The 27,893-nt window shown below is 41.2% G+C and overlaps 1 protein-coding gene across 2 annotated transcripts in view; it reads left to right on the top strand.

The window, feature by feature from the left end:
- The window catches only part of LOC144755181 (coagulation factor XIII B chain-like), a 1,011,791-nt gene that overhangs the window by 6,593 nt on the left and 977,305 nt on the right, over positions 1 to 27,893 (top strand). Inside the window, exon 1 of one of the 2 annotated variants that reach the window (XM_078643839.1) lies at positions 5,319 to 5,413. The exons of the other annotated variant lie outside the window; for it this stretch is intronic. Within the exon in view, the coding sequence (XP_078499965.1) occupies positions 5,341 to 5,413 (73 nt within the window). The 5' untranslated portion in view covers positions 5,319 to 5,340. Of the gene's footprint in view, positions 1 to 5,318; positions 5,414 to 27,893 lie in introns of those variants that run through there. 2 annotated transcript variants of the gene reach the window in all.

Here is a 27,893-nt window from a genome sequence, read left to right as displayed (position 1 = left end):
GGGGTACCATAGGGCCCCGCAGTGAAGTTACACATGCTTTTCCACAGCGGAAAAGCCGCCGCGGAAAAGCATGTTTCACATCCCATCCTAATCTGGCTGGTCACCATATTAGAGCTTTTCCGCCGCGGTTGTAAGCCAACCGCTGAGGAAAAGCAGCGGACGGAAACCAGGACCCACCAGCCATCCTAATGTGGCGGTGGGTCTTTGGTGGGTCCGCAGTGGATTTTCCGCCTCCTCCGGGCCGGCGGTGGCTTCCGCCGGCCCTGAGGATGCGGAAAATCCGCTATCCTAATAAGCCCCTATATGTTTTAAATCTCACTTTATGAGGTGAGCCCATGTTTCTTGTAATAAAGTAATCTTGCTTTGCCTGATGTATTCCTGCCATACTGCATCCCCTTGGTTTCTTTTCAGCCCTGCAATGTTCCAGGAATTGAGTCTTTTTTTCTCTGTTTGATTTTCCTCCATACTTTGCTTATTAGATACTCCCATTTTATTTGTAGCTCCTTTGGCTTCCTGAGAGTCACCAACAGGATTAAAATTATAGCTAAAGTTGAAAATATCTCTTCCATTGTTCTGGAGTGGATAAGTAGTCTAAGGTATTACCTCAATCTCATCAGAAATGAGTGCTAGTGGCACGTTTAAAATAGAATTTATCACTTACTGTAGCTTTCTCCCATTTACTTTCTAAGCAAGTTACATCCTGATGGCTGGCCCTCCTGTAAATTCTTCCTGCATCCTCATTTAAGGTACCTCAGTCAATGCCTACGTTGGCATCCTCTACAGCAGAATTAACAGTTTCGCCATCATCAAGAACAATAGGTACCAGAACTTGTACACTATCCACAGGAACCATTTCGTGTTGCAGTGTGGGTAGTTTCAGCCCTGGGCATCTTATCTTATCTTATCTTAACAAGAATTTATAAAGCGCTCGTACACCCGGGGGTTTCATGGCACTGACCAACAGAAAGTGTAGAACTGCAACTCAAAAGGCTGAGAGAAGGTTACACCAAAGTCTGAGCGAATAGCCAGGTTTTAAGGTGCTGCCTAAACTGAAGCAGAGTGGAACAAGATCGAATCGCCAGGGTGAGAGAATTCCACAGTTTAGTGGCAAGCGTAGCAAAGCTGCGCCCTCCCTTGCATTGGAGTTTGTAGCGGGGGACGATCAGGAGGGTCTGTGATGCAGAACGTAGGCTGCGCGAGGGAATGTACCTGGGCAAATGCTCAAAACTAACCTGTTCCTGGAAGAATAACAGACCCTAGTTTAGATACTGTCACCCTAGCTCTGCTGTAAAGCCCATCCTCCACCATCATGGTGAGAAAAGCGCAGAGATACCCCGTATGGGGTCGATTCCTGCGCTATATAAGAAACTAAATAAAATAAATAAATAAATAAAAGTTTTTGAATAAACTTCGGGCTACGCGCGTAAAGAGACTTAAAAGTCATACAAGCAGTTTTAAAAAGAAAGCGTTGTTTGATTGGGAGCCAATGGAGCTGCTTAAGCAAAGGTCTAGCAGACTGCCAGCGCGGGAGATGGTATATGAGCCTTGGGCATCTAGATCTGATAGACACTGAAACCTATTGAACATGGACATTGGGGTTGGTTTGCTCACAAAAGGCCTAGTTAGAGGTTTATAGAAGTACCCCAACGGGAGTGCACTGATGCTAGTATATAAGCTGCAGGATGACTCACAGTGATTTAGTAGAGAGCGAATCATCTGTGGCCTACGGAAGTTTATTACAATGCAGTCGGTATTTATATCCTTAAATAATTGTCCCACCCATCCTACTCTACGAACCATTAAAGTCTCTTTTATATCCGAAGGGTGAAACCTTTTGTGTTTTATTAACCAGGCTGTAACTTTATTACGCAAATCAACCCACGTCTCTCTTTGCTCCTCCCTAAGGGCAGGACACAAGCCAAGATTAAGACATAAGGGCATGAGACAGGGGGTAAGCTCAACACATCTACATTAGGTCTCAAGCGGTTGCTAGTTAGATCAACTCTTTTATAATTACTTGAGGTACTTGGTACAGTTCCTAAAGCTAGATGTTCAGTATTATTTTGTGTACCCACACATTTCAGGCCTGTGTGTACATTTTGCATTATTACTTCCGTACCAATAAGAGTGGAATTAAACATATGGTTTTCTTTGGTTTTCCCATCTGGATCTAAAGGTTGAGTCCTATCCACTGTTACTATCAGCTCTTTCCTTTCTATTTCATTAAGCTGGTTGCCTAATATTTCACTAATTAGGTTTTTTATAGCAATATCCACTTGATCCAATTTTTTCCCATATAAGGGGCAAGTGACACCAGGAAGCAAGATAAAAAAAAAAAGAGTGCATGAACGGAACTAATCCTATCCAGATAGCATTAAAGATTCGTTGTCCATTCCTTCTATCAGTGACTGATAATTATTTGCTCTACGTGCAAGCTGTCCATACTTCCCTGCCTAAGTTTTGATGAGATAAAACCAGTGTTGGCATCATACTGTTTGTTATCAAAGCCATTCTGAATCCGTTCGTAATTAGAGAACGGATTAGCTTCCTGATTTTATTACAGCTCTCCAACTCCTTTCCACACAAGCCCTATTATTTAATCTTCAAATGGGAGAGTCACCATTCCAGTGTTTCCCTCCTTGCGGCAATGCAGATCATTTAATCACGTGGCAGTTTTAAAGGCCCTGGATGTTGCAGCATTTACTAGACAAATCATTATTTCACATTTTGCCGTGCTTTTCAATGTTTTGCATTTCAAAACGCCATCTCCAGAGGATACCAGCTCAGCCCACTACACAAGCGCAAGCACTTGCAGGAGAGGGTGTAAGTAAAAAGTGCATAAAATAAAGGGCAGTAATCTATAAACACTAAAATAATGTGTGCTCACTCTAAGTTGGTTATCACTAAAGGGGCTCCCACTTCCCCACACAGAGGATACATAGCCTTTTCTGTTGACATGTTTTCTTTTCTTCTTTTTAATAAACTGTGAATCATGCAGTTCTATTTGCCATCCTGTGTGCTCCTTAATTTACTGGGTCTATTTCATTTTATTGATCAATCAGTCTCTAATTTTGAATGAAATATATCTTGTGATGTGCCTGATAACTGATTTACACATTTATAAGCTGTGAATCTAATATCATTCAAAACAACCCCAAGGATAATATTGTAAGTAACCACCACATGAATGCTATGTCAGGACCCAGAGGCGAGGTTGAGGCTCCTCCCTCCTCCCCCCAACTCTCTCTAGCAACCCCCACAACAATGAGCCCACCAAACACAAACCACAACTCCTATAAGACCCCGGGAAAAAAAGACAAAAATTGACTCTCTAATCACAACTCCCCAAATCAACACAAAAACCAGCGCAGGCACTCCATCCCCCTCCCTCGTTGCTGCTCCACCAGCATGGAGGTAAGTGCCTTTCATTCTTCATTCTTTATAATCGTTGACCGTATTTTTCTTGTGTGAGTGGGAACGATCAAACCCGCTGAATAGTATCGATAAGCGTGTCCTTTACTGTCTTGATTTATCCTGACTGTGTTTGTCACAAAGTTTTTCTTTCCCATACAGTCAAAGCGAGCAGCCCGGTTTCTCATATGCGTTGGGGTCAGCTGACAGCAAGGGGGCCGCATATTTCCTGTTTAGCACGCAGCACACCTCTACCCCATGGAGGTCAGGGCTCGTCAGTTTCTCTCTTTGAGTGAGTTGAAGTGCTTCCGCCACAGTGTTAATTATGGACAAAGACTCTAAAATAAACAATATGGCAGCATTTAGTTTTAGTTTTTTCAACTAAGAGATCCACCACCTGGATAGTGACACCTTCCAAGCGGGTAAGACCAGCCTCCTCGATGCATAATATATTGGGTAAAGTCCCAGGCGGCTTTTTGGGCCCAAATAAACATGGGAGCCTGTCCCACAAGACCCTAATTAATACACTTTCTGAAAGTGAGTCATTTGTTGGGTGTTACATGGCTAATATTGATTCTTTATACCACACTGTCCTTCTGGAAGAGTGTGAGGACACAGAGGAGTATATGGAGGAGGAGGGTGTCACTTACCTCCCCATTGATGATCAATTTTGCCAGGTAATGAATGAGTCAATATTCCAGGTGGTCTTGCAGGTGGTAGCCCCTTGGAGAAGAAGATTATGCAGCTACAGGTGCAGTGCTGAAGACCCCTCGAACAGAGGGAAGATATTTTGGGGCCCCAAGCCCCCGTACTTCCAGGTCAGTTGGTTGCACCCCCAGCAGATAAACGCAAGTGTGCAGATGATCAGGGGGTAGATCTCCACACCTTAAAAAGGGGTTCATGGACTCCCAACCCTTGCAACCTGACCCTCAGGCCCCATGTATGTGATGGGGTGACCTCTTCCCACCCCACCCACAGATCTGGGAGATTGAAACCCCAATACTTCTGATGGGGTTGGGGACCTTAGCAGACCCTGGCAGCCGTCCTCCAACCCTGTCTGGGCAATTACTCTTTGTGAGATAATAAAGGCCCCAATGACTCAGACCTGCTCGATCCTGATGACCTCTGACATCCGCGCTTAGCGGAATGATATACTGTATCTAAGGTAGCTGCCTACATGGCGGGCAGGCTGAGAAAGCCCCTAGACAAGGAGGTGAGGAGCTGCTTGCAGGCGGAGTGCCCCAGACCATCCGTGGAAGGCAAGGTAGCCCTCACACTCGAAATTGACCCAAACAACTTACACAAAGCAACGTAACAACACAATTAAAATATAACCAGGTGCACAGCAACAACTAGTCTAAATAAAGCACAACAACTGCAGCTGCACAAAAACACTTTGCAATAATGCAGCACAAGAACACAGCAACACAAAAAAATTATGCGTCACTTCCAAAACAAAATACCACACGGCAAATATGCAGAATTGTTTGTCATGCATTAGCATCTCCAGAATATTGTTTTCATACTACAGTGTTAAAGGATATTTGGAGCAAGTGCTGCTTTAAAATTACCACAAATACCACAAAGGACATGAAATGGCGCCAGTCAGAAATGTTTTGTGCTCCGGCTCACAGTGTTTGTTTAATCCTTCAAGCACAGAGGGCTGACTAGATTTGGTGGAGCAGGCATCTTTAATGATTGAATAATCAATTGGCCTTGAATAGGCGGAGGGGCGGCACACCGCAGGAATGCGAGGTCCAACTGCTCTGGCCGCCGACTAAGTAAAGTTTGCATAACCTCTGCCTGCGGATGTTGCAACTGAGTTCCCCTGAACTGCAGCACCTTGCACCGCAGATTAAAACCAATGCCAGGCGGTATTTAAACCCACTTTCATCAAAGCACTGAGGAAACTGGAGGGACCCGGCGAGTATGATCGGCTGCAGTATGAAGGTGCTGGGGTGCTCCGTCCTGCTGATACTGTGGGCCTGCTGCAGTGCTCAAGGTAAGATGCTGCAGTACTGGGCAGACTCAGATTATGGAAGGGAGGGCTGCACACAGGGCCTGGCATCTTCGAACAAAAGCTGAGGCACATCTGTGTAAGAAACTTTGTGAAGACAGAGCTGGGGATTGGGCAGAGTCTACTGTAGAAGGCAGGGAGATGGGAGAAGTTGAACCTGCGGTTCTCGTTTCTCGTGGTCATCGTTCTTTAGCTACAAAAATGCTGATTTCACCCTCTGATCCTCGCCAGCGCTCTCGGAATGCAGTCTAAAGATCCAAGGTCTAAAGTATGAAGCAGATTTTTCATCAGTGAACACAGATAATTATGGACAAGAAACGTCGGCTGAGATTTAATCTTCAAATAAAAGAAGTTATTTTGCTATGGGTGCTGATAGAGCGCAGGCTCACCTGCTCAACATACTCACCTGGGCCCATATATCTATATATACATTAAACAGGTTAACCTACACACAATCAATAGGGGTTTTTACCATGTGGATTTTATACCATTTATCTTACCAATCCAAGTCACCGATACCTATAGTCCTAAAGGATCAAGGGAGTTAAAGAGAAAATAGGTAGCAATATTAACATTTAGCATTTCATAAATAACCACAAACTCGGGAAAAGTTTAAAAACTTATCTAAGTAATTTTTTTAATAAAAGGTATAAAAATTAACTCAAATTAACTTCTTATTCTATTTCAGAATAATGCAGATTTAAAAAAAATAAACATTGCAAAATGAACTGGAGAGAAAATGTCATTAAGCATTTAAAACAGAGGGTGGGTAAGAAAAGGGAAAACAGTACAATGACAAACCCACACTTATAGCTACCTAGAACGGTGTGATGACCAACCCTGGCCACGAGCTGAGTTAAGAATAAGAATCCCAAAGTACAGGTGCCAGCAGGAAAGAACAGGTGCAAGCCAGAATCAGGACAGGTTACGGACCAAATTGGATCAGGACAGGACCATCACAGGCTAAGACTTGCACCACAGTTAAAGTTCGAAACTTCATCGTTGTAAACCCTCTCTGCAGCTAACAGTCGAACCCTGATTGGGTCATCGATCTCCTTCCCAAAACCCCAATTGGGTTATCGAATCTCCTTCCCAAAACCCCGATTGGGTTATCGAATCTTCTGACAGAGCGCTTCACCAGCAACTCTGCTCCCGATCACCTATTGAGTGCGTTGGGTCAGTGACAGGTCAGCTATTTGGACAAGTCGGACAATCTAACTAGCTGAGCCTACCCTAGTTATACTTTTTTTCAGGTCAGTGTACCACCCTCAAATGTTGCAAATGTGTTAATCCCACAATTTTATTTGACAAGAACGAGGAGTAGCCATCACACCATATTTGTCTTGAAGCAACTTGTCAATCATGTATTCAAGTTGTTCCCTCCCATAACTTTATCTACCCAAGTACTTTTATTCCACCCGGTAGTGAAATGTAACAATGAACATAATTAACACTTTGTTCAATATAGCTTCCTCTAGCAAGGCGAGGAGTTCACTCTTCTCCGCCATCCATGTCTGATTTGGCTTGAGTTCAAGGCTACATCTTCAGTGGCTTCAGGACTTTTGTCGCACAGGCGCCGTTTCTCCAAAGATGGAGTTCAGCAAAGCATTTAGGCCCATTATTTCGTTACATGTAAAAATAGAAAAGAAACAGCTTTAGAGTCACAAAATAAATCAATGCACGGTATACCACTTCTTTCTACTCTATTCCTATTATTTTATTTAAACTATTGCGTTAAATGTTAAGCAAAAACAAACAGCTTAGCAAATCAGTGATGCAAGCTTCTTGCACGTTAGGACACATAACAGCCATCTTAGTTCTATTGTGCAGAAGCAAAAGTTTTCCCACCAAGCATGTCACATGAGCATGACAGACGCATGCTCAGTAGAAAATCCCGCGTAGCAGCAGCCATTTTAGTGCAATCGGATTATAGTTAGTAAAAACACATTGACAAGCTTCCCCTAGATGCCTAATATGTTGTGTAATGCAATATTAATAAGACAAAACATGTTAGTTAGTACATTAATATTATTTTCGAAAAGGTTGAGTACAAGCAAGTCACTTTACGTGTGAAACCTTGCTCCATCAATCCCCTCTTTGATGATATTTTATTTCATCACTAATTAATGAAACAGATGCCAACTTTTACACTTCACCCAACTCAATTTCTTCAAACTTTCTGTTAATATTCTTCTGATTTTTCATGTGAAGATCTTTCACTTTCTTGTACAAATGTCCATTATAATCTTCTAATTCAATTTTGTTAATATTTCTTTTCTTTCCTCTCCTATTCACTGTATATGTCTTTTTATGCTTACGACATTTGCAACAAGTTATTATCCCTAAAATCGTTAGGGCTGTTCCCACCATTGGCATCAGTATTTTACCTACAAAACTTTTCCCTACGTTAGAAAACCAACTCCCTATAGAGAAGACGCCATCCGTTAGTCTCTTCCATGCACTATCAACCTCCAGTGGTTTGAGTTCCTTTTCTAAATATGTAATATTCCTTACATACCCTTTAAGTTCTACACTTTTGTCAGGTATGTAAGTACAACAATGTTGCGCCCTTAACATTCTGCAGACTCTGCCCTCTTTTACCAAAAATGTATCAAGAGCAAGTCGATTTTATAAAACCATTGATCTTAGCGCAACTAATTCAGTATTGATCATTAAAAATCCACCAGTAGTGTCAGTCGATAAGCGATCCACCACTGTTGACAATTTGCAAATTCTTTGAGTATTTAAAACCACTCCCACTGAAGGTATCAATGCACTAAATATATCATCTACAATTTCTGCTAAACTAGCTCTTTTACTACGTATTAGTTAATTAGTGTCTTCATTGCTTCCAATGATTCTATTTACATGATGTACCTTTGGGAATACTATTCCAAAATAGCAACTCCCATACCAATGATCAGGTAATTTGTAATATGCTTTGTTCCCACAGATATAATAAACTCCAGGAAACACCGGTTCAGTTCCATCTTTGAAACCCCAACCCCCAATTACTTTATAATTGTGTTCGCATTCACTAGAACCAATGAATATATTGTTATAATAACTTGTTCTCTCCCTGTGGAGACAGAGTTTCCCTTTCTTTTCAAAGTCCAGCAACAAAGCAGCATGAGTTTTGCCATTCAAGGTGTATTCTTTATTTTCTGCCCATTTAGGTATCTTTCGTTTCTGTTCTGTAGCTTTTCTTAGGAAATGCTCTCTCCTTTTCTCAACTAAATTAAAACATTTCTTCTCTTCTTCATGTAAAATGCATGTTAAATTATTCTTGTGTGCCTCAGCTATATCTATTGTACCTATTGTTAGAAAATATCCTCCCCTATAACGAGCTATGTTACCTTTACTAGGTTACTATGAATAGGAAGTTCAGAGAAAATCACATTTAAATTAGAATAATAATATTGTAAAGGTCCTTTTTTGTAAAATAAACTAGCTAAAATACTGCATGAAATACCATAAGTCATGGGCAAATGTTGACAAGTGACGCCTTCCGCTACAGACAATGGTAGCTTCATACATACGTAGCAATTGCTTATTTCCATTGCCTCTACATAATGTACTAACAAAGTTGCGAATACATTCAAATGTGTTCTATTTCCTATTTTATCATAATGTAATCCTTCCTCATCTGATGCTTCTAATTCTACTCTTTGCTGCCTAAAATGATCTATTATTCCATGTATATCTAACTTTTCAGGCACATCTACTTTCTCATGAATGTTAGTGGCATTCTTCTCACCTTTACTTATTAGATAAGGAATAGCTACTGTCAATCCTAACCATACTATGCATACTATTACTACACTACATGTGCATATTCTACAGCATGTTTTTAAACAATTTCTTTTCGGTTTATCATTAACAGTATGATCAGCCATTTTTTGATTAAGGAGACTTAGCCCCTCTTTGAGACTATTTCACAGAATTTCAACCTGTGAAAATGTTCAAGTTGGTCTTACTTCTTCGTCTGTTGGTTCATCAATTAATTTGTTATCATCTTTATCACTCAGTTCTAATTTTTCAAGATCTTCAAGAATGACATAAGTCCATTCAGGGCCTCTGTACTTATTATTCAGTCTTTTCAAACACAGACTTTTTCTTTTCAGTTGTTCTGTGGAAAGCCCAGTTTGACTTGATATTTCGTTTACTTGCTCTGGTTCTTCATTTATTGATTTAAGATGAAATTTTAGTTTCTTTACAAAACCAGGCCAATTATCTCCCTTTCTGAGTCTTTTAGCTGGCAATGTGCTTTGTTTTTCTACAATTGCTCTTTTATTTTCGTTCACTTGTGGCACAGTTTGTATATCTTTGTCATCTGTATCCCTCTCTATCTGACTTGGCTCGGGTCTTGCTTCTGTTTCCTCTGCCTGGATGCTAATCTGACCTTGTTCAGGTGTGTGCTGCAATTGACTTTGATTTAATTTGTTTTCTTTTTCCTGAACATGTTTATCTACATCTATCTGGTCCTGCTCAGGTATCTCGATCTCTTGCTCTTCTTCTTCCTGAGCCTTCACCCTTTTACATATCTGTCCCTCCTCAGACTCTGGAACTGTGATAGGTATCTGGAATATCTGAGCATATTGATCTTTCCTCATCTGTTCCTCCTCAGAATTACTTTTGGCTTTAATTTCTGTAATCTGAGTACGTTCTTCTATTCCTGACTCATCCTCACTTTCACTCTGTCTATCTAAGTGGGTTTGGCTTCTGGTTCTCACAACATCTGCAGGAATGTCAATTACTGGAATCCATTCATCCTGACTGGTGCTCGGTTGTTCATCATCAACTACTTCAGAATCACTTTCTCGAAACCCCTCAACTGTACAACCTTCAGCTTCAGTTTCATCAGGTTCAGCCACTCTTTTAGTATGGCTCGCATGGATCCAATTCGGAATTCCTTTGCATTTTTCTGCTGTAGTGGTGACCAATATCACTTGTTTTGGCCTTCTCCACCTTGGAGCTAGGCAAGATTCTTGTGTATGTTCTTTTATTACAACCCAGTCACCTGCAATCAGATCTTGTGCTTGAGTTATTTACCTGGTGACAGCGTCTTCTCCAACCTGGTGAGAGATAAAACGCACTTGGTCAGCCAGTTCTTTGCAGTACTCTAGTACTAAGTCATCAGATATATTTATCAACTTATGTCCCAAGCCTGTTTTTCTGTCTGGAATGCTTCTGAGTCCCATCAGAACAAGAGGTGAAGCATCTGGCCAGTCTAATAGAGTTGATTCATAAATCTTTCCCAATCTTGATTTGATTGTGCCATTCAGTTGTTCTAACACTCCAGAAGCCTCTGGGCGGTATGCACAGTGCAGCTTTGGCTCAATTTTAAATGCTTCACAGATTAGACCAATTATTTCATTATTAAAATGTCTTCCTCGGTCTGATTCAATCTTTACTGGAAAACCAAAATGAGGTATAAGCTCTCTAACTAGTAGTTTTGCTACTGTGATGCTATTATTCCTACGTGTAGGGTAAGCTTCCACCCATTTTGAAAATAGGCAGACAATGACAAGAACGTACTTCATTACTCTGCAAGGGGGTAACTGAATTAAATCAATCTAAAGTCGAGTACAAGGACCTTCTGCCTTTGCAATCTTTCCTGACAACACTACAGTTTTTGTCCCAGGATTCATTTGTTGGCAGACCAAACACCTATGGCCAGTGATTTAAATGGCAAAAAATAAGTGCAGGTACTCATTAAAATGAGTTGAGGTGTGGCAAATGGACGGGGCTAAGGGCGGGGCCAAGGGCAAGATATGATGATGCATAATGATTTCTGTACCAGTTGCAGCACATATCAAAAAGCGTGAGAAATGCGTTTATGTAGACAAACCAGGTTACTCATTACACAAAATTAAAACCAAACAGGATGATATCTTAACATTCCCTTGTTTTGTAATATTTGCTGCTTCTTAATGCCATATGTTATTTGATGTTGTTTGGCACAATGCTGTATATACTCAAGTGTGTGCACACATAGAGAGCAAAACAAGCAGACATGTACACAAAAGCAATCCACCAATGCCCCTTAAAATATCTCCTGAGAGTGTCCCGATTCTCTCCCTCTTTCTCTCACAGAAAAATAGGCATACATAGGTCGGCAAGCACACAGACATATCAATGTCATGTCATGTCATGTCATGTCATGTCAGAAGTTCTTATATAGCGCAACTTATCACCGTAAGGTCTCAAGGCGCTTACAGCACAAAAAAGCCAGGTTTTTAGGGTTTTGCGGAAAAGTTTGTGTTCAGTGATGGATAAAAGATGGCGGGGGGGCAGCTTGTTCCAGAACAGAGGGGCAAGATAGGAGAAGGAGCGCTGACCGTATCTGGAGGTCCGGGCACGAGGTTTAATCAAGAATGATTTGCTGCTAGATCTTAAAGTTCTTTTAGGGACATACCAGTTGAGTTTTCTTTTAAGGCATTTAGGCCCATTATTGTGCAGAGTATTATGTGTTATGCTCAAGATCTTGAAATGGCTTCTCTGGCGAATGGGGAGCCAATGGAGCTTTTTCAAACAGGGCGCAGAGGATGCTCTAGGAGGCAGATTGAGGACTAATCTGGCCGGTGGATTCTGGAAGGTCTGCAGTTTTGCCAGCAGATCCTCATTGAGTGCAGCGTACAGGGCATTGCCATAATCAAGATGGCTAACGATCAAACCCTGTACCAGAGGTTTCCTAGTTTCTATAGGGAGCCACCTGAAGATCTTCCTGAGGCTGCGCATGATTCCATAGCAGGTACTTGTCACTTTGGTAATGTGATTCTTCATGGACAAGGCACAGTCGATTATGATGCCCAAATTCTGTACTGCAGATTTAGGGGAGGGACATACTACCAATTCCGATGCCCACTACTCTTGTGTCCAGCATTTCTCTGCTTTGCCGAACAAGATGATTTCGGTTTTGTTTGCGTTCAATTGGAGTTTGTTTTTACACATCCATCTGCTTATCTCAATCATGCATTTCTTAAAACGGGAACGGGTGTCAGCGTGATCTGTACCGGGTGTCGTCGGCCTACGACACAGTTTCAAAGCCGTATGAGTTAATGATTTTCGCCAGTGGTGTTAAATACAAATTAAACAGCAGGGGGCTAAGAATAGACGCCTGGGGTACCCCCACTGTGGCAGGATGGCTACTAGAGACCAAAGTGTCGACCCAGACGGTGGTGTGGCGGTCTATCAGATAGTTTTCAATCCAACCGAAGGCCCTTCCTCTGATACCTATCTCCCACAAACGATGTTTCAAAATGTTGTGGGAGATGGTATCAAATGCCGCGGATAGATCAAAGAGGATAAGGATGGCTGATTCGCCTTTATCCACTGCGAGCCTGATGTTATCCCCAATTTCAATGACTGCAGTCTCCGTGCTGTGTCCAGCACGGAAACCGGATTGAGAGGGATCCAAGACCCCATGCAACTGTGCAAAGGCAGCGAGCCGTTTATTGACTAGATGTTCCAACACTTTCCGAAAAAAGGGCAGTAAGGAGATAGGCCGGCAATGGGCTTGCAGCGTAGGATCATCAGAGATTTTCTTTAAGATCGGCTTTACTTGTGCTTGTTGCCACTTGGATGGCACAATGGCCTACTCAAGTGAAGTGTTAAAGATAACAGTCAGGTAACTGGCCAGAAGTGGCGTGATTTTAGTGCAGAGGCGTGGAGGGAAAGGGTCCATAGGGGAGCCGGATTTTATTTTGCTTAAACCCTCCGAGGCTTCGGTGACTGTTATCGGATCAAATTCTGTCAGACAGGGAATGTCATTAGAATCGGCCAAGGGGGGAGGTAATGTCAAACTATTATTTTGATGAGGATGGGCTAGGTCATTGTTAGAAAAGGAGGAGTAGATTACTTTGATTTTATTATCAAAGAAATCAGACATAGACTCTACCCAGTCTTGAGTGGGGCTAAAAGAGGACTGTTCAGCCCGAGGAGAAGTAAATTCTTTTAGTATTTTATATAGTTCTTTGCTGGAATTGGCCGAATTGTTTATACGCGAGGTTAAATACACTTTCTTAGCCATTTTGATGTTTTTTATATAGCATGAATGCAGTAATTTATGTTTTACTCTGTCCTCTTCCGTTTTGTTCTACGCTAATTACGTTCAGCTACTCGGCTTGCTTGCTTATCTGTTTTTAGGGCGATCGTAAACCACTGGTATATATGTATGTATAAACGAATATTAAAGTTAAACAAGAAATGCACAGGATTTTTGACTGTACACACATTTGTGTTGAAATACTATTTCAAAGTCCATTCATGATTTCAGAACTCAACAAATATCTGGCATTTTTATGTGAAAAAAGTGGTAATCCTAACTTCACCTGTCACCTCACTTCTATACATTCATCCCTCCACCTTCCTTCTAAGTTCATCTTAACTTACCCTCAACCAAATCCATTTGCCAGTTGTCATGGAGCTCATTCCTGGACTGGACTGCTGCAGTGCTCCCTGCTGTACATTTCTCTATGGAAAGTGCCAGTACTTGATTTGTAAAAAAAAAAAAAATGCCAGGGCTCAAAGTTTTATCTCAGAACCTCGTTTCCAGTGCTGCCGAATGCGAGGTTCACATTTGTTTTATCTACCACCAGAAATTCTCCCTCTTTATCTCCGTTTTGCAGGTACCTTTCGCGCCTACTTTTTCCCTTTGTCTCTATTTTCTAGTTGTTACCTTCTTGCACCTTTACCCATTTTTACCTCTCTCTCGTTCTGACCCAATCCCTCAAAATAAGTGCTACTGGGCATCACTTTCAAACACCAGCTCAAATTAAGCTCAGATAATTTTTTAAAAGAGGACTGCAGGTTTGCTGTATCCTCCTAAATAATCTTCCGAGCTGCTTTGACTATTACCCTTTTCGTCCAAAGGCCTGCACCGTGCCCTAGCCTCTAATTGGGGAAAGTTATTGCTTGGGGCTGGCTTGTGACTCGGCTGAGGCAAGGCAAGCTTGGAAACAGCAAGCCCAGGATGAGGAAGGAACGTCACAAACAAACGAAAATGTGTACATTATGCTAGCCTGTGTGCTTAGCGCCTAGCAATAAAATATTGCACAGAGGCCTAGGGCTGTGTCTGCCCAGCTTAGCCGGGAGGGAGGTGGGGCCCACAGTTCTTCTCACCCCTCAGACACTGCCTGGTCACGACAGAAATGTGCATAGTGGGTGAGGGTAGGTAGGCAAGTAATAGTGACTTAACTTTGGACCTCTTGTTTCCTTCGCCGTCTTGTACAGTGGTGACCTGCCATTGCATATATCTAATTCCTGGGACAGTCTCGTGGGCACTTTGTTGCCGGAGCTGGGCTGGGTGGGACCGCAGGGATGCACTTCACTGTGAATCTGCCAGGGAATGCCTATTTCTGCCTCCTCCTGTAACGGGCCTTGTTGAACATGCTCGGCTACATGGAAAGAGAGAAGCCGTAACTAATTATTGTCAACTTAGCTGCGGTGACAAATACACGCGTGGTTTTTTTTTTACATTTAAAAATCAAGACACGCCCAGAGAGACACCGTTCTAGGCCCACTACCACCACAAATCCTATCTCTTTACACCCATGGAGCCAGTACTCAGGTCAGTCATGTTGTTATGCAAAGGCAGGGAATTGTTATGGAGGGGGACACAAAGGAAAGCACCCTCTGTGCTGAACAAAATGATGAAAAAAAAATTGGCTTTGGGGAAGGTAGAGGATTGCGTGGCGCTGCAGCTCACCTTAGTACAGCCGGTGCATTTCCCAAAATGGGACAGGATTACTAACTGGCAGCCCCAGCTCATTTCACACGCCTAACGGAGGAAGAGGGTGGGGGGTCCTTAACACTTTAAGATGATAGTCTTTGCGCACCTGATCAACAGTGCAAGGTCTGTCTAGACCCTGTCCTGCTGATCACAGCATGACGTAAGGCACGCCCTCTCAGACCCCTGCAGTCTGGGGCCATTCAAGTGAACGACTTTGCAAAATGCCACTGAGACGCTCAGTGTTTTGCAAGCTCCTCTGAAGAAGAGGGGCATCTGCCTTGAGCTGGAGGACGTACCTAACCGGAGCCTGCTCTGCTCTCAATGAGGGTACCGGTACTCTCCCTGACCTAAGAAAAGTGCCGGTACTAATGGCCAGAAAATTTGGAAGTGCTGGTACTCAATACCGGTGAGTACCAGCCCATTTAAAGCACTTCCTATGGCAAAGACTCTCTGCAACGTTTCTGAACTTCGCATTGAACCAAGTTTGTCTAAATAGCCTTATCATAGCATCTCGCCCTAGATGAGAATCACCATGATACATCCTAGCCATAGGCGCAAGCATACAGTTTGGCAGCACAGGCCTCCCATCAAGGTAAACAATGACACCATCTCCAGCCCTTCTGTGACATCCTATTTTTGCCCATTCTTCCTTTTCTTCCTGCTCTGCATCATTTTGCAAATCTTTCACTTCATCCCACGTTTTCACTTTCCCAAGCAACATAAGTTGGCAGCTGTTTCTTTTTGGTTCAATCTTCGTGTTTATTGCCATTTTATTTTTGGCACAATATTGAGCTAGTTGGTCAGCATATCGGTTACCTGCTGTCACTTTGTCGTTGCCAGATTGATGAGCAGCACACTTGACCACAGCTACAGTTTCTGGTAATTGAATTGCTTTTAGCAAATCTTTCACAAAAGTTACATTTTTAATAGGAGTACCTGATGAAGTTAGAAACTCTCTTTGCATCCAAAGTTGGCCAAAATCATGCACAATCCCATAGCAATATTGGCTATCAGTATAAATAGTCACTTTCAGATTTTTCCCAAATTTACAAGCTTTTGTCAATGCAATAAATTCAGCTACTTGTGCAGATTTTATTCCAGGTAAATATGATGCTTAAATTGGACCCCATAGAGTGAAAACTGCATAAGCAGCACTCAAACCTCCTTCCTCATGTCGCATACATGAACCATCTACAAATAGCTCATGTTCTGAATTTATTAGTGGCTCTTCTCTTATGTCTGGGCATGGTTTAGTACAGTATTCTGTAAGATCAATGCAATTATGTTCAATTTCATTTTTGACTTTTGCAAAGTGCGATTCAGGCAACAATGTTGCTGGGGTCAGAATATTATATCTAGCAATTGTCACATTCTCTGCACCTACAAGAATTCGTTCATACTAAGTCAGCCAACTAGGTGTTAGGTACTGAGTTTTAGTCATGGTCAGTAAAATCACAACTGCATGTGGGACGTACACTGTTACTTGATGTCCCATGATAATGGACTCACTTTGCTCAAGACTCGTGCAATTTGCTGCCACTGCTTTCAGACATCCTGGCAACGCTGCTGCCACTGGATCCAGAGTAGAGGAAAAATATGCAACAGGGCGTCTTATCAGACCATGAGTCTGAGTTAGAACTGAAAGTGCACAATTGTCTTGTGTATCACAAAACAATGCAAAATCTTTTGAATAGTCAGGGATCCCTAATGCTGTAGCTGAACACAGACAGTCTCGTAATTTTAGGAAAGATGACATGCTTTCATCATCCCATTCTACTGGGTCTTTTGCTCTTTCCCTTGTCATTTGTATCAATTGTTTTGCTAGGACTGCAAATCCTACAATCCATTGCCTACAATAACCTACAACTCCAAGAAACATTCTGATTTCTTTCTGCTTTTGAGGTATATTCATGTTTTGAATTTTCCTGATTCTTTCAGAATTAACCCTTCTGACACCTCTCTCTATCTAGTGCCCCAGATATTTCACTGATGTGGTACAATACTGCAATTTCTCAGGTGATACTTTGTGTCCTCCTTTACCTAAATGATTCAATAGAGCAATTGTATCAGTAACACAGTCTTTTCGATTCTTAGATGCCACCAACAGGTCATCTATATATTGCACCAGGACTTATTGTCCGGGCAATATCAGAGATTCAAGAAATTTTTTCAAGATCTGATTAAAGATCGATGGACTTTCTGTGTACCCCTGAGGGACGCGATTCCAAACGTAGATATGGTCGTCAAATTTGAACGAAAAAAAGATACTTACTATCTGGATGTAATGGTATGGAGAAAAATGCATGGCAAAGGTCAATTACAGTGAACCAGCATGCTGTCCATGGTATTTGATACAGAATCACCGCAGGGTTTGGCACGACTGGACAACATGGGACGACAATTTTATTAATTTTGCGGAGGTCCTGTACGACCCTGTATTTTCCGCTGAGTTTCTTGATGCCAATTATGGTTGAATTACATGGACTGCTCATTATTTCCTGCAAAATTCCTGCTTCCACCAAACGTTTTATTTCTAATGCAACTCCTGCTTTTATTTCTGGGCTCATTTTGTACTGTTGAATATTTGGATAAACTGCACCTTCTTTTACTGTTACTTTTACTGGGTCAACATTTGCAATTAATCCTACATCTTTTCCTGTGAAATCCCACACTTTAGGATCTACCGTATGTTGTAATTCTTTTGGCAAGTCTTCTATGGTAAACTTTTGTTTTTCAGTTTCTTGTTTTGCTAACACAATTTTATGAATTCCATCTTCATCTGGGGTTTGAATTTCAACACCATTTGGTGTACAAAGGATGTTACAATTCATTTTGCACAACTAATCCTTACCTAATAGATTTACAGGACTAGAGTCACATACAACAAATTTGTGCATTTCTTTAAAATTGCCTATTTTGACTTCGATTGGTTCTGTAACTCGGGTTCTAATTTGTTTATTAGAAACTCCCACTACTTGGATTGCTTCTCCCGAGAGGTGTAGGTTTGGAACGTCTGCTGTTATCACAGTAGAACGGGTAGTCAGGTCCATACATTGAAGGAAAGGTTGAAGGAAATGTATGAGAGGTAACATCATTTCCTTCAACCTTCACTTCAATGTATGGACTTGACTGATCTACCTGCAAGGATGTGCCAAGTTCGCACTCCTCGTCCTCCCCCCTCAGGCACCATCAGAATATGTCTTCATCAAAGTATGAATCACTCAAAAGAAATTGGGGTGTCACTGTGTCCCTTTTACCACTTCCTTCCCAACTTGTGGTATCTACACTGTATGCTGGTTGACTCCCAGGGTTTGGCATAGCCGCCAATGGTAACTGATTTTGTATTACCTGTTGTTGCTGCTTTTTCGATACCTCATTCTGCGTCTGTGAATTCAAATTGTTAGTTTGTACATTACTATTTAATACAGCCTTATACTCGTTCTTCCAATGCCCCAACTTGCCGCAGCCATGGCAAGGAAATTTCTTTTTAGCTTCCTCTCGATTATATTTTCCTCTAGGTTTATTACCATTTCCATCTCCTTGGATCGGAATATTTTTCAATTGTAGTTCTTGTTGCTCTGCTAATTTTACCTGTCCCACATTACTTTTTCTTCTAAATTATTTCGTTTATTGTCCAATTCATCTTCAAAGAAGAGGAAGAGGTGTGGCGCCGCGGCCAGGGCGACTGACTCCGGAATCTGGGGATCACGGTTCGATCCCCAGCACCGGCAGCAGATTAGCCCAGCACCATGTGACTCTGGGCAATAGCTTGCTTAATCTTCCCGACGGCCCCCAGCGCCTAGAGACCCTAGTGGGTGATTGTGCGCTTTACAAATGTGGATTTACTTTTACTATATGTTGCCCATTTCAGTATTTCATCTACAGGTTTGGCCTGCCAGCAGATTTTATGATCTTTAATCCATTGCGAAATTTCTGGTTTTAGTCCGGACACACACCGATAGATAAAATGCGTCATATCTTTGGTGTCAATGTTTTTAAAACCACAATACTGTTTAAAAACTTGTAAAAGGCGTTCATAATATGCATGCAAAGATTCAGCTTTATTCTGACTAGTTCTGTCTATTCTAGTCCAAGCTGTCTCTTTTGGAGGTACTTTCCCTTTTAAGTACAGTATTACCTGATTATATTTCCTCATCACCTCATCTGATGGTGCTTCTGTTTTTGGGTCTCTAGGGTATTCATAATTTGGCCAGTTTACTGCAATTTTGCATTCTGTCCATAAATCAACAGGAACAACAATGTCGAATAACCCATCTAGATCTTTTAAAAACACCTTTGAGACTTTCACAAATCTTTCGACCTGCCTATACCATTCTACAGGTTTCTCTCTGAGTTTTGGGAATTCATTTGTAAATGACAAAATATCTTGTCGGGACCATGGGATGTATACATAACCTCCACCTGGTACTTTTCTCATTGGACACAACCTTTCCACTTTTTCTGTTTCTTTTAACATATATTCTGATACAGTGTTTTTCCCTTGAGCTTCTTCCTTTTTCTTCAACCATATAGCTTTCCATCTGTCTATATCACCCCATTTTTGCAACTATGATAACAGTTCTTTAACCCCTTGGATGCGTCAGACGGCCGGGGGCCGTCCGACGTTACGGTGGGCGTGTGCGGAGGACAGCCGGGGGCCGTCCGAACCACGCCCACCTTTTATTTCACCCGGTTAAAGGGTTAATCTGTAATTTACGACCTGACACATTCATATTTTCTAAATCTCTGTCAGAAAATTCAGCTGGATATCGATTCTGTAACACGTTTGATTTACCAATGTCAATCCCCATTTCACTTGCCAAACTCGTTAATTTTTCATGAAATGTTTTTGTATTTCGGATAATACTTCGACATATAAAAAAAATTCATCTTCATTTAATGCATTCAATCGATCTAATCCCACATTCCCAGCAATCATTTCTTCTAATTCAACTCTTAATTTAAAAATATCCAATGTCTTTGACTGTGATTTTGGTTTTTCTATTTCTCTGGACCATCTTTCAATTTCCTCTGGAGTAACTACAGTTGCACTTCTCGTACCTGAAGAGGTTTATCTTTGCACATCTCTGGTATTTACAGGTGTAGTTTTCCTAGCTGAGCTACTTACTGGTTCTCTTATAGGCAAATCTATCAAAGAAATTTCTGACCCACATTCACTTGCGTGGTCATCCACTATTAATGTTTCTTTCCTTGGCTGCACTACAGGTGTATTTAAAACAGGAGGTCTGGGACTGGTCTGTTTAACTACATATAAAGGAACAACTGGACCTATAGTCACTGGAATTGTTAAGGCTTCAGGACTGATATTTAACTGTGCAATTTTCTGAATTAACTCATTCCTTTGCTTAATTATTGCTTCTCGTTCCTTTTCCTGTAATACTTTTTCTAATGATGCCTTATGTAACACTTGTGGGACTGAAGGTGGCTTTAAGAACGGAGCACTAGGATTTGTCTTTGCTCTTCATTATAAGGTGGCGGATTTTTCATTAATAAATCCTCCAAGTAATCATCTTCTGGATCAGCACTTGTCATTACATTTTTAGTTTAAAATTTTTTAGGATCAAATGTACTTGTACTTTTATCACTTCTGTATCTGTCTCGCTCAAAGCCTCTGTTTCCCATTCCTCCAATGCCTCATATTGGGTTAACCTAGGTCTTGGATCTAATTAATTCATGCGTGCCCTTAAATTGTACAAAAGTCTACCACTAAAGGTACCATTTTCTGGAAATGCCAAAATTCCATCATCTTTTGTGTATTCTATCCAGTTTTCTAACCATATACAAGTATGGTAGCCCCTTTCAACCATCATGTATGAGGCAGGCGTATTCGTTGGTGGAATAATAATCCCTTCTCTGGTTTTTATTGGCTTATCTTTTTAAAAGAAATTTTAACTTTCTTGACAAATTAAATTTTTATTTTATCTCCGTACATGATATTAGGTCTCCCTCTTATCATCTGTTCTTTAGCAAAACCTAGATATTTTCTATCTGGTCTATTTCCTATGAATCCTGGATCTAAATGCCACATATATTTTATGCCGCTTTACTTAGTCATGACACTCAGTTTGTTTACGAAAAACCTTCAATACCAAAGCGTTTCTTATTTTCAATAACCAATCAATGATTTAATTTCAAATATATTCAACCAATGGTTGCGCTGCTTATCTCGTGAGATGAGTTCTCACGCTCCTGTACTCACCCCTCCTTTACAAAATTACCTCAGCTACACACCCTCTGTACCTGACTCCCCCATTTGCAAGGTAATACGAGAGTTTACTTCGATTCACTTTTAAATGTTCATTTTATTAATCTACAATGTAAAAATATTCGCCACTGTGTCCGAGTAACTAATTCAAACGAAAAGAATGATTTAAATTCACTGAGAGTAACTCCCTTCCGTTCACTCTTCATTCACTACAAGTAGATCCCTTCCGACTACCTTTCACGCAAGCATCGGAGAACCTGTTACTCCCTTGAGCTTACCCTTTCTAGGTTATGCAAGGCCAAAGTTTCATCAACGAACCCCTTTGCTGTCAATCAAGCTCAGAAGAACCTGCTACTCCTTCAGTGTGACCCTTTCTAGGTGATATCACACCAAAGTTTTACTAGCGAACTCTTTGCTATCAATTATTCACATATTTATACAGAAAAGTCCCTAAAACAGTGCTTCCGGTTTTACCTAACCATGCACTTACATCCTCGGATGAGTGACTTCACTACAGAATGGCTTCCATTTACCACCTGTTTTTCTGCCCCCGGCGGTTAATGCATAACATCAATAATTCAATAACTAATAATCAATATATTACTAACTACCTATCTGCACTAACCCCTAACCTTGCCTTTGCTACCAAAATAACTGATAGAGCGCGGACTCACCTGCTCAACATACTCACCTGGGCCTATATATCTATATATACATTAAACAGGTAAACCTACACTCAATCACTTGGGGTTTTTACCATTTGGATTTTATACCATTTATCTTACCAATCCAAGTCACCGATACCTATAGTCCTAAAGGATCAGGGGAGTTAAAGAGAAAATATGTAGCAATAATACCATTTAGCATTTCAGAAATAACCACAAACTCGGGAAAAGTTGAAAATCTTTATCTAAGTAAAATTTTTACAAAAGTTATAAACATGAACTCAAATTAACTTCTTATTCTATTTTAGAAAAATGCAGATTTAAAAGAAATAAACATTGCAAAATGAACTGGGGAGAAAATGTTATTAAGCATTTAAAACAGAGGGTGGGTAAGAAAAGGGAAAACAGTATAATGACAAACCCACACTTATTGTTACCTAGAACGGTGTGATGACCAACCCTGGCCACAAGCTGAGTCAAGAATAAGAATCCCAAGGTACAGGTGCCAGCAGGAAAGAACAGGTGCAAGCCAGAATCAGGACAGGTTACAGACCAAATTGGATGAGGACAGGACCACCACAGGCTAAGACTTGCACCACAGTTAAAGTTCAAAACGCCAGCGTTGTAAACCCTCTCTGCAGCTAACAGTCAAACCCCGATTGGGTAATTGATCTCCTTCCCAAAACCCCGATTGGGTTATCGAATCTCCTTCCCAAAACACCGATTGGGTTATCGAATCTTCTGACAGAGTGCTTCATCAGCAACTCTGCTCCCGATCATCTAATGAGTGCGTTGGGTCAGTGACAGGTCAGCTATTCGGACATGTGGGACAATCTAACTAGCTAAGCCTACCCTAGTTATACTATTTTTCAGGTCAGGGTACCACCCCCAAATGTTGCAAATGTGTGAATCCCACAATTTTATTGGACAAGAACGAGGAGTAGCCATCACACCATATTTTTCTTGAAGCAACTTGTCAATCATGTATTCAAGTTGTTCCCTCCCATAACTTTATCTACCCATGTACTTTTATTCCGCCCGGTAGTGAAATGTAACAATAAACATAATTAACATTTTGTTCAATTCAGCTTTCTCTAGCAAGGCAAGGAGTTTACTCTTCTCCACCATCCATGTCTGATTTGGCTTGAGTTCAAGGTTACAGCTTCAGTGGCTTCAGGACTTCTTTAGCACAGGCGCAGTTTCTCCAAAGATGGAGTTCAGCAAAGCATTTAGGCCCATTATTTCGTTACATGTAAAAATAGAAAAGAAACAGTTTTAGAGTCACAGAATAAATGGATGCACTGTATACCACTTCTTTCTACTCTATTCCCATTATTTTATTTAAACTATTGCATTAAATGTTAAGCAAAAACAAACAGCTTAGCAAAGCAGCGGTGCAAGCTTCTTGCACGTTAGGACACCTAACAGCCATCTTAGTTCTATTGCGCAGAAGTAAAAGTTTTCCCACCAAGCATGTCACATGAGCATGACAGACGCATGGGCAGTAGAAAATCCCACGTAGCAGCAGCCATTTTTGTGCAAGCGGGTTATAGTTAGTAAAAACACATTGGCAAGCTTCCTCTAGATGCCTAATATGTCATGTAATGCAATATTAATAAGAGAAAACATGTTAGTTAGTACATTAATATTATTTTCGAGAGGGTTGAGTACAAGCAAGTCACTTTACGTGTGAAACCATGTTCCATCAGTGCCAAATAAGTAATTTATTTGCTACTTGCAAAAGTAGCGTTGGCCTGAATGTTGTGAATTCCATAAAATGTTACGTTTTCAACAAGTAACTGGCACACAGGGATCAGAATCACCTCGTGACGTTCTGGCTTAAATGACTGTGGTGATCTGAGGGTACTCGGCGCCTGGTCTCACCCGCGCTGAGCTTGCAAAAAATAAATAAATATTAAGCGCTGAGGCCCTCAAATATTTCTGAGGAGCTTGCCAATCTCCACAAGAGCTGCCGAGCACCAAGACTGCATAGTTTTGACTCCACCTCATGGGTCTGACGCCCTATAATCAGGGCACAAGTCCTAAAAAAGAACTGGGGGGACTGACTGACCTATTTTGACAGTATGCAAGTGGCATCACGGTGCGCGACATCACAGCGCACATCACGGCACAAAACATCACGGCACACAACATCGCACATGGCATCACAGGAATTGACGTCATAGAAAGTGGCATTACAAGCCACAACTTTACAGGAAGTGGCATCACAAGAAGTGACATCAGATCTAAAGCCCTCACATATATGTTCAACAGGTCTATCATGTGTACGTTTGAGCGCATTGTGAGGATAATAGCAGAGAGGTATGGAAGATGATATGTGACTTCTACACCTTGCAATCCCCCAGTTTTATGTAACACATCCTGTACATTAATTTACAAATGTATATAATGTATTGCACATGTGATATCAAAAAACAAACAAAAAAGGGAGGAGAGAGGTTTCTAAAGGATAGAATCTACCTCCTGTTAGACTATTTATAAACAATGGGATTCTATCTTCTATATCGTAGTTTTTCAAGTGAAAAAAACAGGCTCTTCTCTAAAGATTTTCAGAGATAAGCACTATGTGTTTTTAAAATACCCCTCACACACCATGAATCCCATAGTGTCTTGCTTCATCATAGGGGTCTTCCCATCCCTCTATGGGCCGGGGCGTGCTGCGACCTACGACTACGTGGGAGCACTTTTTTGTTATGAAAAGCCAAACCCCCAGATGCATCAAGAACCCATTTTGCTATTCCTTAATAGTGAAAAATAACGATTCGCTATTAAGGAATAGCAGAATGCAATGCATGAAGAAATCACTAAAAAAAATAGCGATTTCTTAAATTTCCTTAATTGCGAGTGGCAATTAAGGAATACCTCTCCATTCATTCCTATGAGCCTAGAGGCCCATATGAATGAATGGGAAGACATTCTCAATTTGCGAATCGCAATTAGCGAATCGCAAAGTGAGAATGCGATTTCAATGGTGCAGCAGTGTCAAAGGACATCATGTTGCACCCCTGAAATTGATCTGTGCACATATGTTGCGCACACACATGCCCTTGGGGTATGTGTATGCGCGACATGAAACTTTAAAAAATGCACTTTAGTGCATTTTTCAAAGTTTTTGCAAATTACCATGAAGTTCATCTTCATGGTAATTTGCTAGCCCTATTACCGAAATCGCTATTTTTTAAACTTTAATGCATTGCATTTAAAGAATCTCAATTTGAGATTCCTTAAATGCAAGTAATCGCAATTTTGCGATATCTTAATTTGCAATTTTTGTATTTGGCATGATGCATCCCAAATGCAAAAATACCGGTCGCAAAGGGGCAGATTCTGAGAATCTGCCCCTTTGCGAGCGGATTTGACCTTGATGCATCTATGCCTATGTGTTTGGGGAATTTTGTGAGAGTGATAGGGAAAGTGAGGATGCTAAAAAAGTTAAAAATGTCCTGGCTAGTAGAAAAAATACACTTTATTCAGTTCCCTAGCTGGAAACCTTAAATGGGGAAAGAGATAAGTGGGGGTAATTCTTACTCCCTACTTGGTCGACATGTTTCGAACGCAGTCCCCACTGCATTTCTCATCAGGACCTTGGTAATGGTTGTGTTCTGTTTAGCACATCATCATAGTATGGATACTTTCCGCAACATCCTAATCAAAAAGCAATTTTCTTAGTGATATATTTTCTTAGTGATATATTTTTCTTAGTCTTGGCCGTCAATACCGCCATTTTATAGTTAAAGAGCACTCTCCTTATTTGAACAGACTGTAACACGAACATCAAACACATAAGAGCAGGCCGACATGCATTCACACTCGCTCTCACAATGGTATGGTACTTCTTGTGTCATATAGAATCATTAAGTACAAGATTTGCGTTTAAAATTAAAATTAAATTGGATACATACACTTTTTCTCTAGTTGTTATGCCACATGAGCGAGCATCGGGGAAAAAAGGGGGTTCCTTTTACGAATGAATATTTTTCATTCTAGAATGAAAATAGAAATAAAACAACATGGCATGTGAAGTTGTTTTTAAAAGGACTTATTTACTGTGGGCATTCTGCCGGGGCTTTAAAGACTTCGGCAAGAGTCTGACTTATGTGATAGCAGGAAAACCCTCGCCTGCACCATACCTCTGTGCTGCTCCGTGGGTGATTTTTGGCATACTGAGGATCCGCTATTTATCCCCCATTTAATTGACTTTGCCGCCTCATTAGTTACTCGAAATGCAAAGCACCTGTGTACTGCCTCACCCGGAAGTGTATTCCCTTCAGGAAACTAGTCACAAGTAGGAGAGATGGGCGTTCCCTACGCCTTGATTGACTGGTCTTCTAGGTCTTTGCCTGCAGTTAACAATCTCAGCCTATCAAATAGACCGGAAACAAAAATGGCCGCTCCCGATGGGATCATTGTTTGTGCCTATCTAACTCACTTCCTGTCGTTATACAAAGAAATCCAAAACCGATTCGTTTTGCATGTTTTTTATAAAAAAAGAAAGAAGAAGATTGTTATCATTGCACCTCGTGCAGCATTTCACCATAGCTGCTCGTTTTTGCGCAGCTCTTCGATGTTTTTGTACTTTGACACATGCAATTGTTATCGCAGCAGAGGACCTCGTCCTATATGTCTGTATTGCTGCTTTTCTTACACTGTCGCTCTTTTACTCTTTTGTACACACCTCTCTGGTGGTTCGAAATTGAGCGCTTACCTTCTCCACACAAAACCGATAGCGTTTATATATTTTTGGTTTAAAAATGCAGAAGTTATTTTGTGCAAGTAAGAGGTCTTTTGCACATTTACAAAGTCTTTTCTATGCTGATTTTCCGTTGTGAAGGGCTCCCTAGCATGGATTTTTTTGGCAGATTTGTGCTCATGATCAGTTTGTGGGTGGAACCAAGCATATGATGCATCTTTATTCTTGGAGTCATAGTAGTTTTTTATTATTTTTTCAACTTATTCCAAAGGTTATTTGTGCACTGCACTTATTAAAAAATAGGCCTTGCACAACATTTGATTTTCTGGCAAACTTTATTTCTTCTGTGGTTATTGTTTGGTGGCGTACCTGTAAATGCGTTTAGGCCATAAGATCTTTCTTTGTCATCCGATCATTATGCATATTCATTTGATAAGAACCAGGCAGACATAGGTGTGAACATTTCCGGCACATGGATTGGTCCTGAGACCAGATGTTCGTTTCAGTTGTTGTGGTATAGAACTTGACGATTGTATATGCAAAGCTTGGACATTGCCCCGCATACTTACAGCTGACTCCATGGAATCTCGTCATTGAGACCCTTCTCATTTGTCCTGAGTCGGTGTACCCATGGTTGTTCCTTTTCAAAAAGGTTCTTTTCGCTAGCCACTTGCTCTATCACTTTCCAATAAATATCACTGGGATTGTGTCCTTTTTCCAGGAAGCTTGCCAACATGTTGGTTGTACTTCTTTTGCATTTTATGTTACTTTTGTGCTGGCCTATTCTCAATTTGACTGCTCGGGTGGTCATGCCAATATACTCCAAAAGGCACGGGCATCTGATTAAATATACCACACTGGTGGAGTTACATGTGGTAAACTTCCTCTGCTCCCATGAACTTCCATTTTGGAATATGATTTCTTTGCTCTTGGCTGGCAGGGGGCAGACCTCGCATTTTCCGCAGGGATGATGGCCTTGCACATTGTTCATCGCAGTAGATAGATTGTGTGTTGTGGCCTTTCTTGGTCTCGTGCGCACCACCATGTCTCTAATACTTTTGCCTTTACGGTGGGAAAATATAGGTTTTGGAAGTTGCAGTCCACCACTGTTAAGAATTTTCCAATGTTTG

Source organism: Lissotriton helveticus, chromosome 1_1 (assembly GCF_964261635.1).
Source record: "Lissotriton helveticus chromosome 1_1, aLisHel1.1, whole genome shotgun sequence".
Lineage (NCBI taxonomy): Eukaryota > Metazoa > Chordata > Amphibia > Caudata > Salamandridae > Lissotriton > Lissotriton helveticus.
The sequence above is the reverse complement of the archived record's forward strand: the minus strand, read 5'-3'. Positions and strand labels throughout refer to the sequence as shown.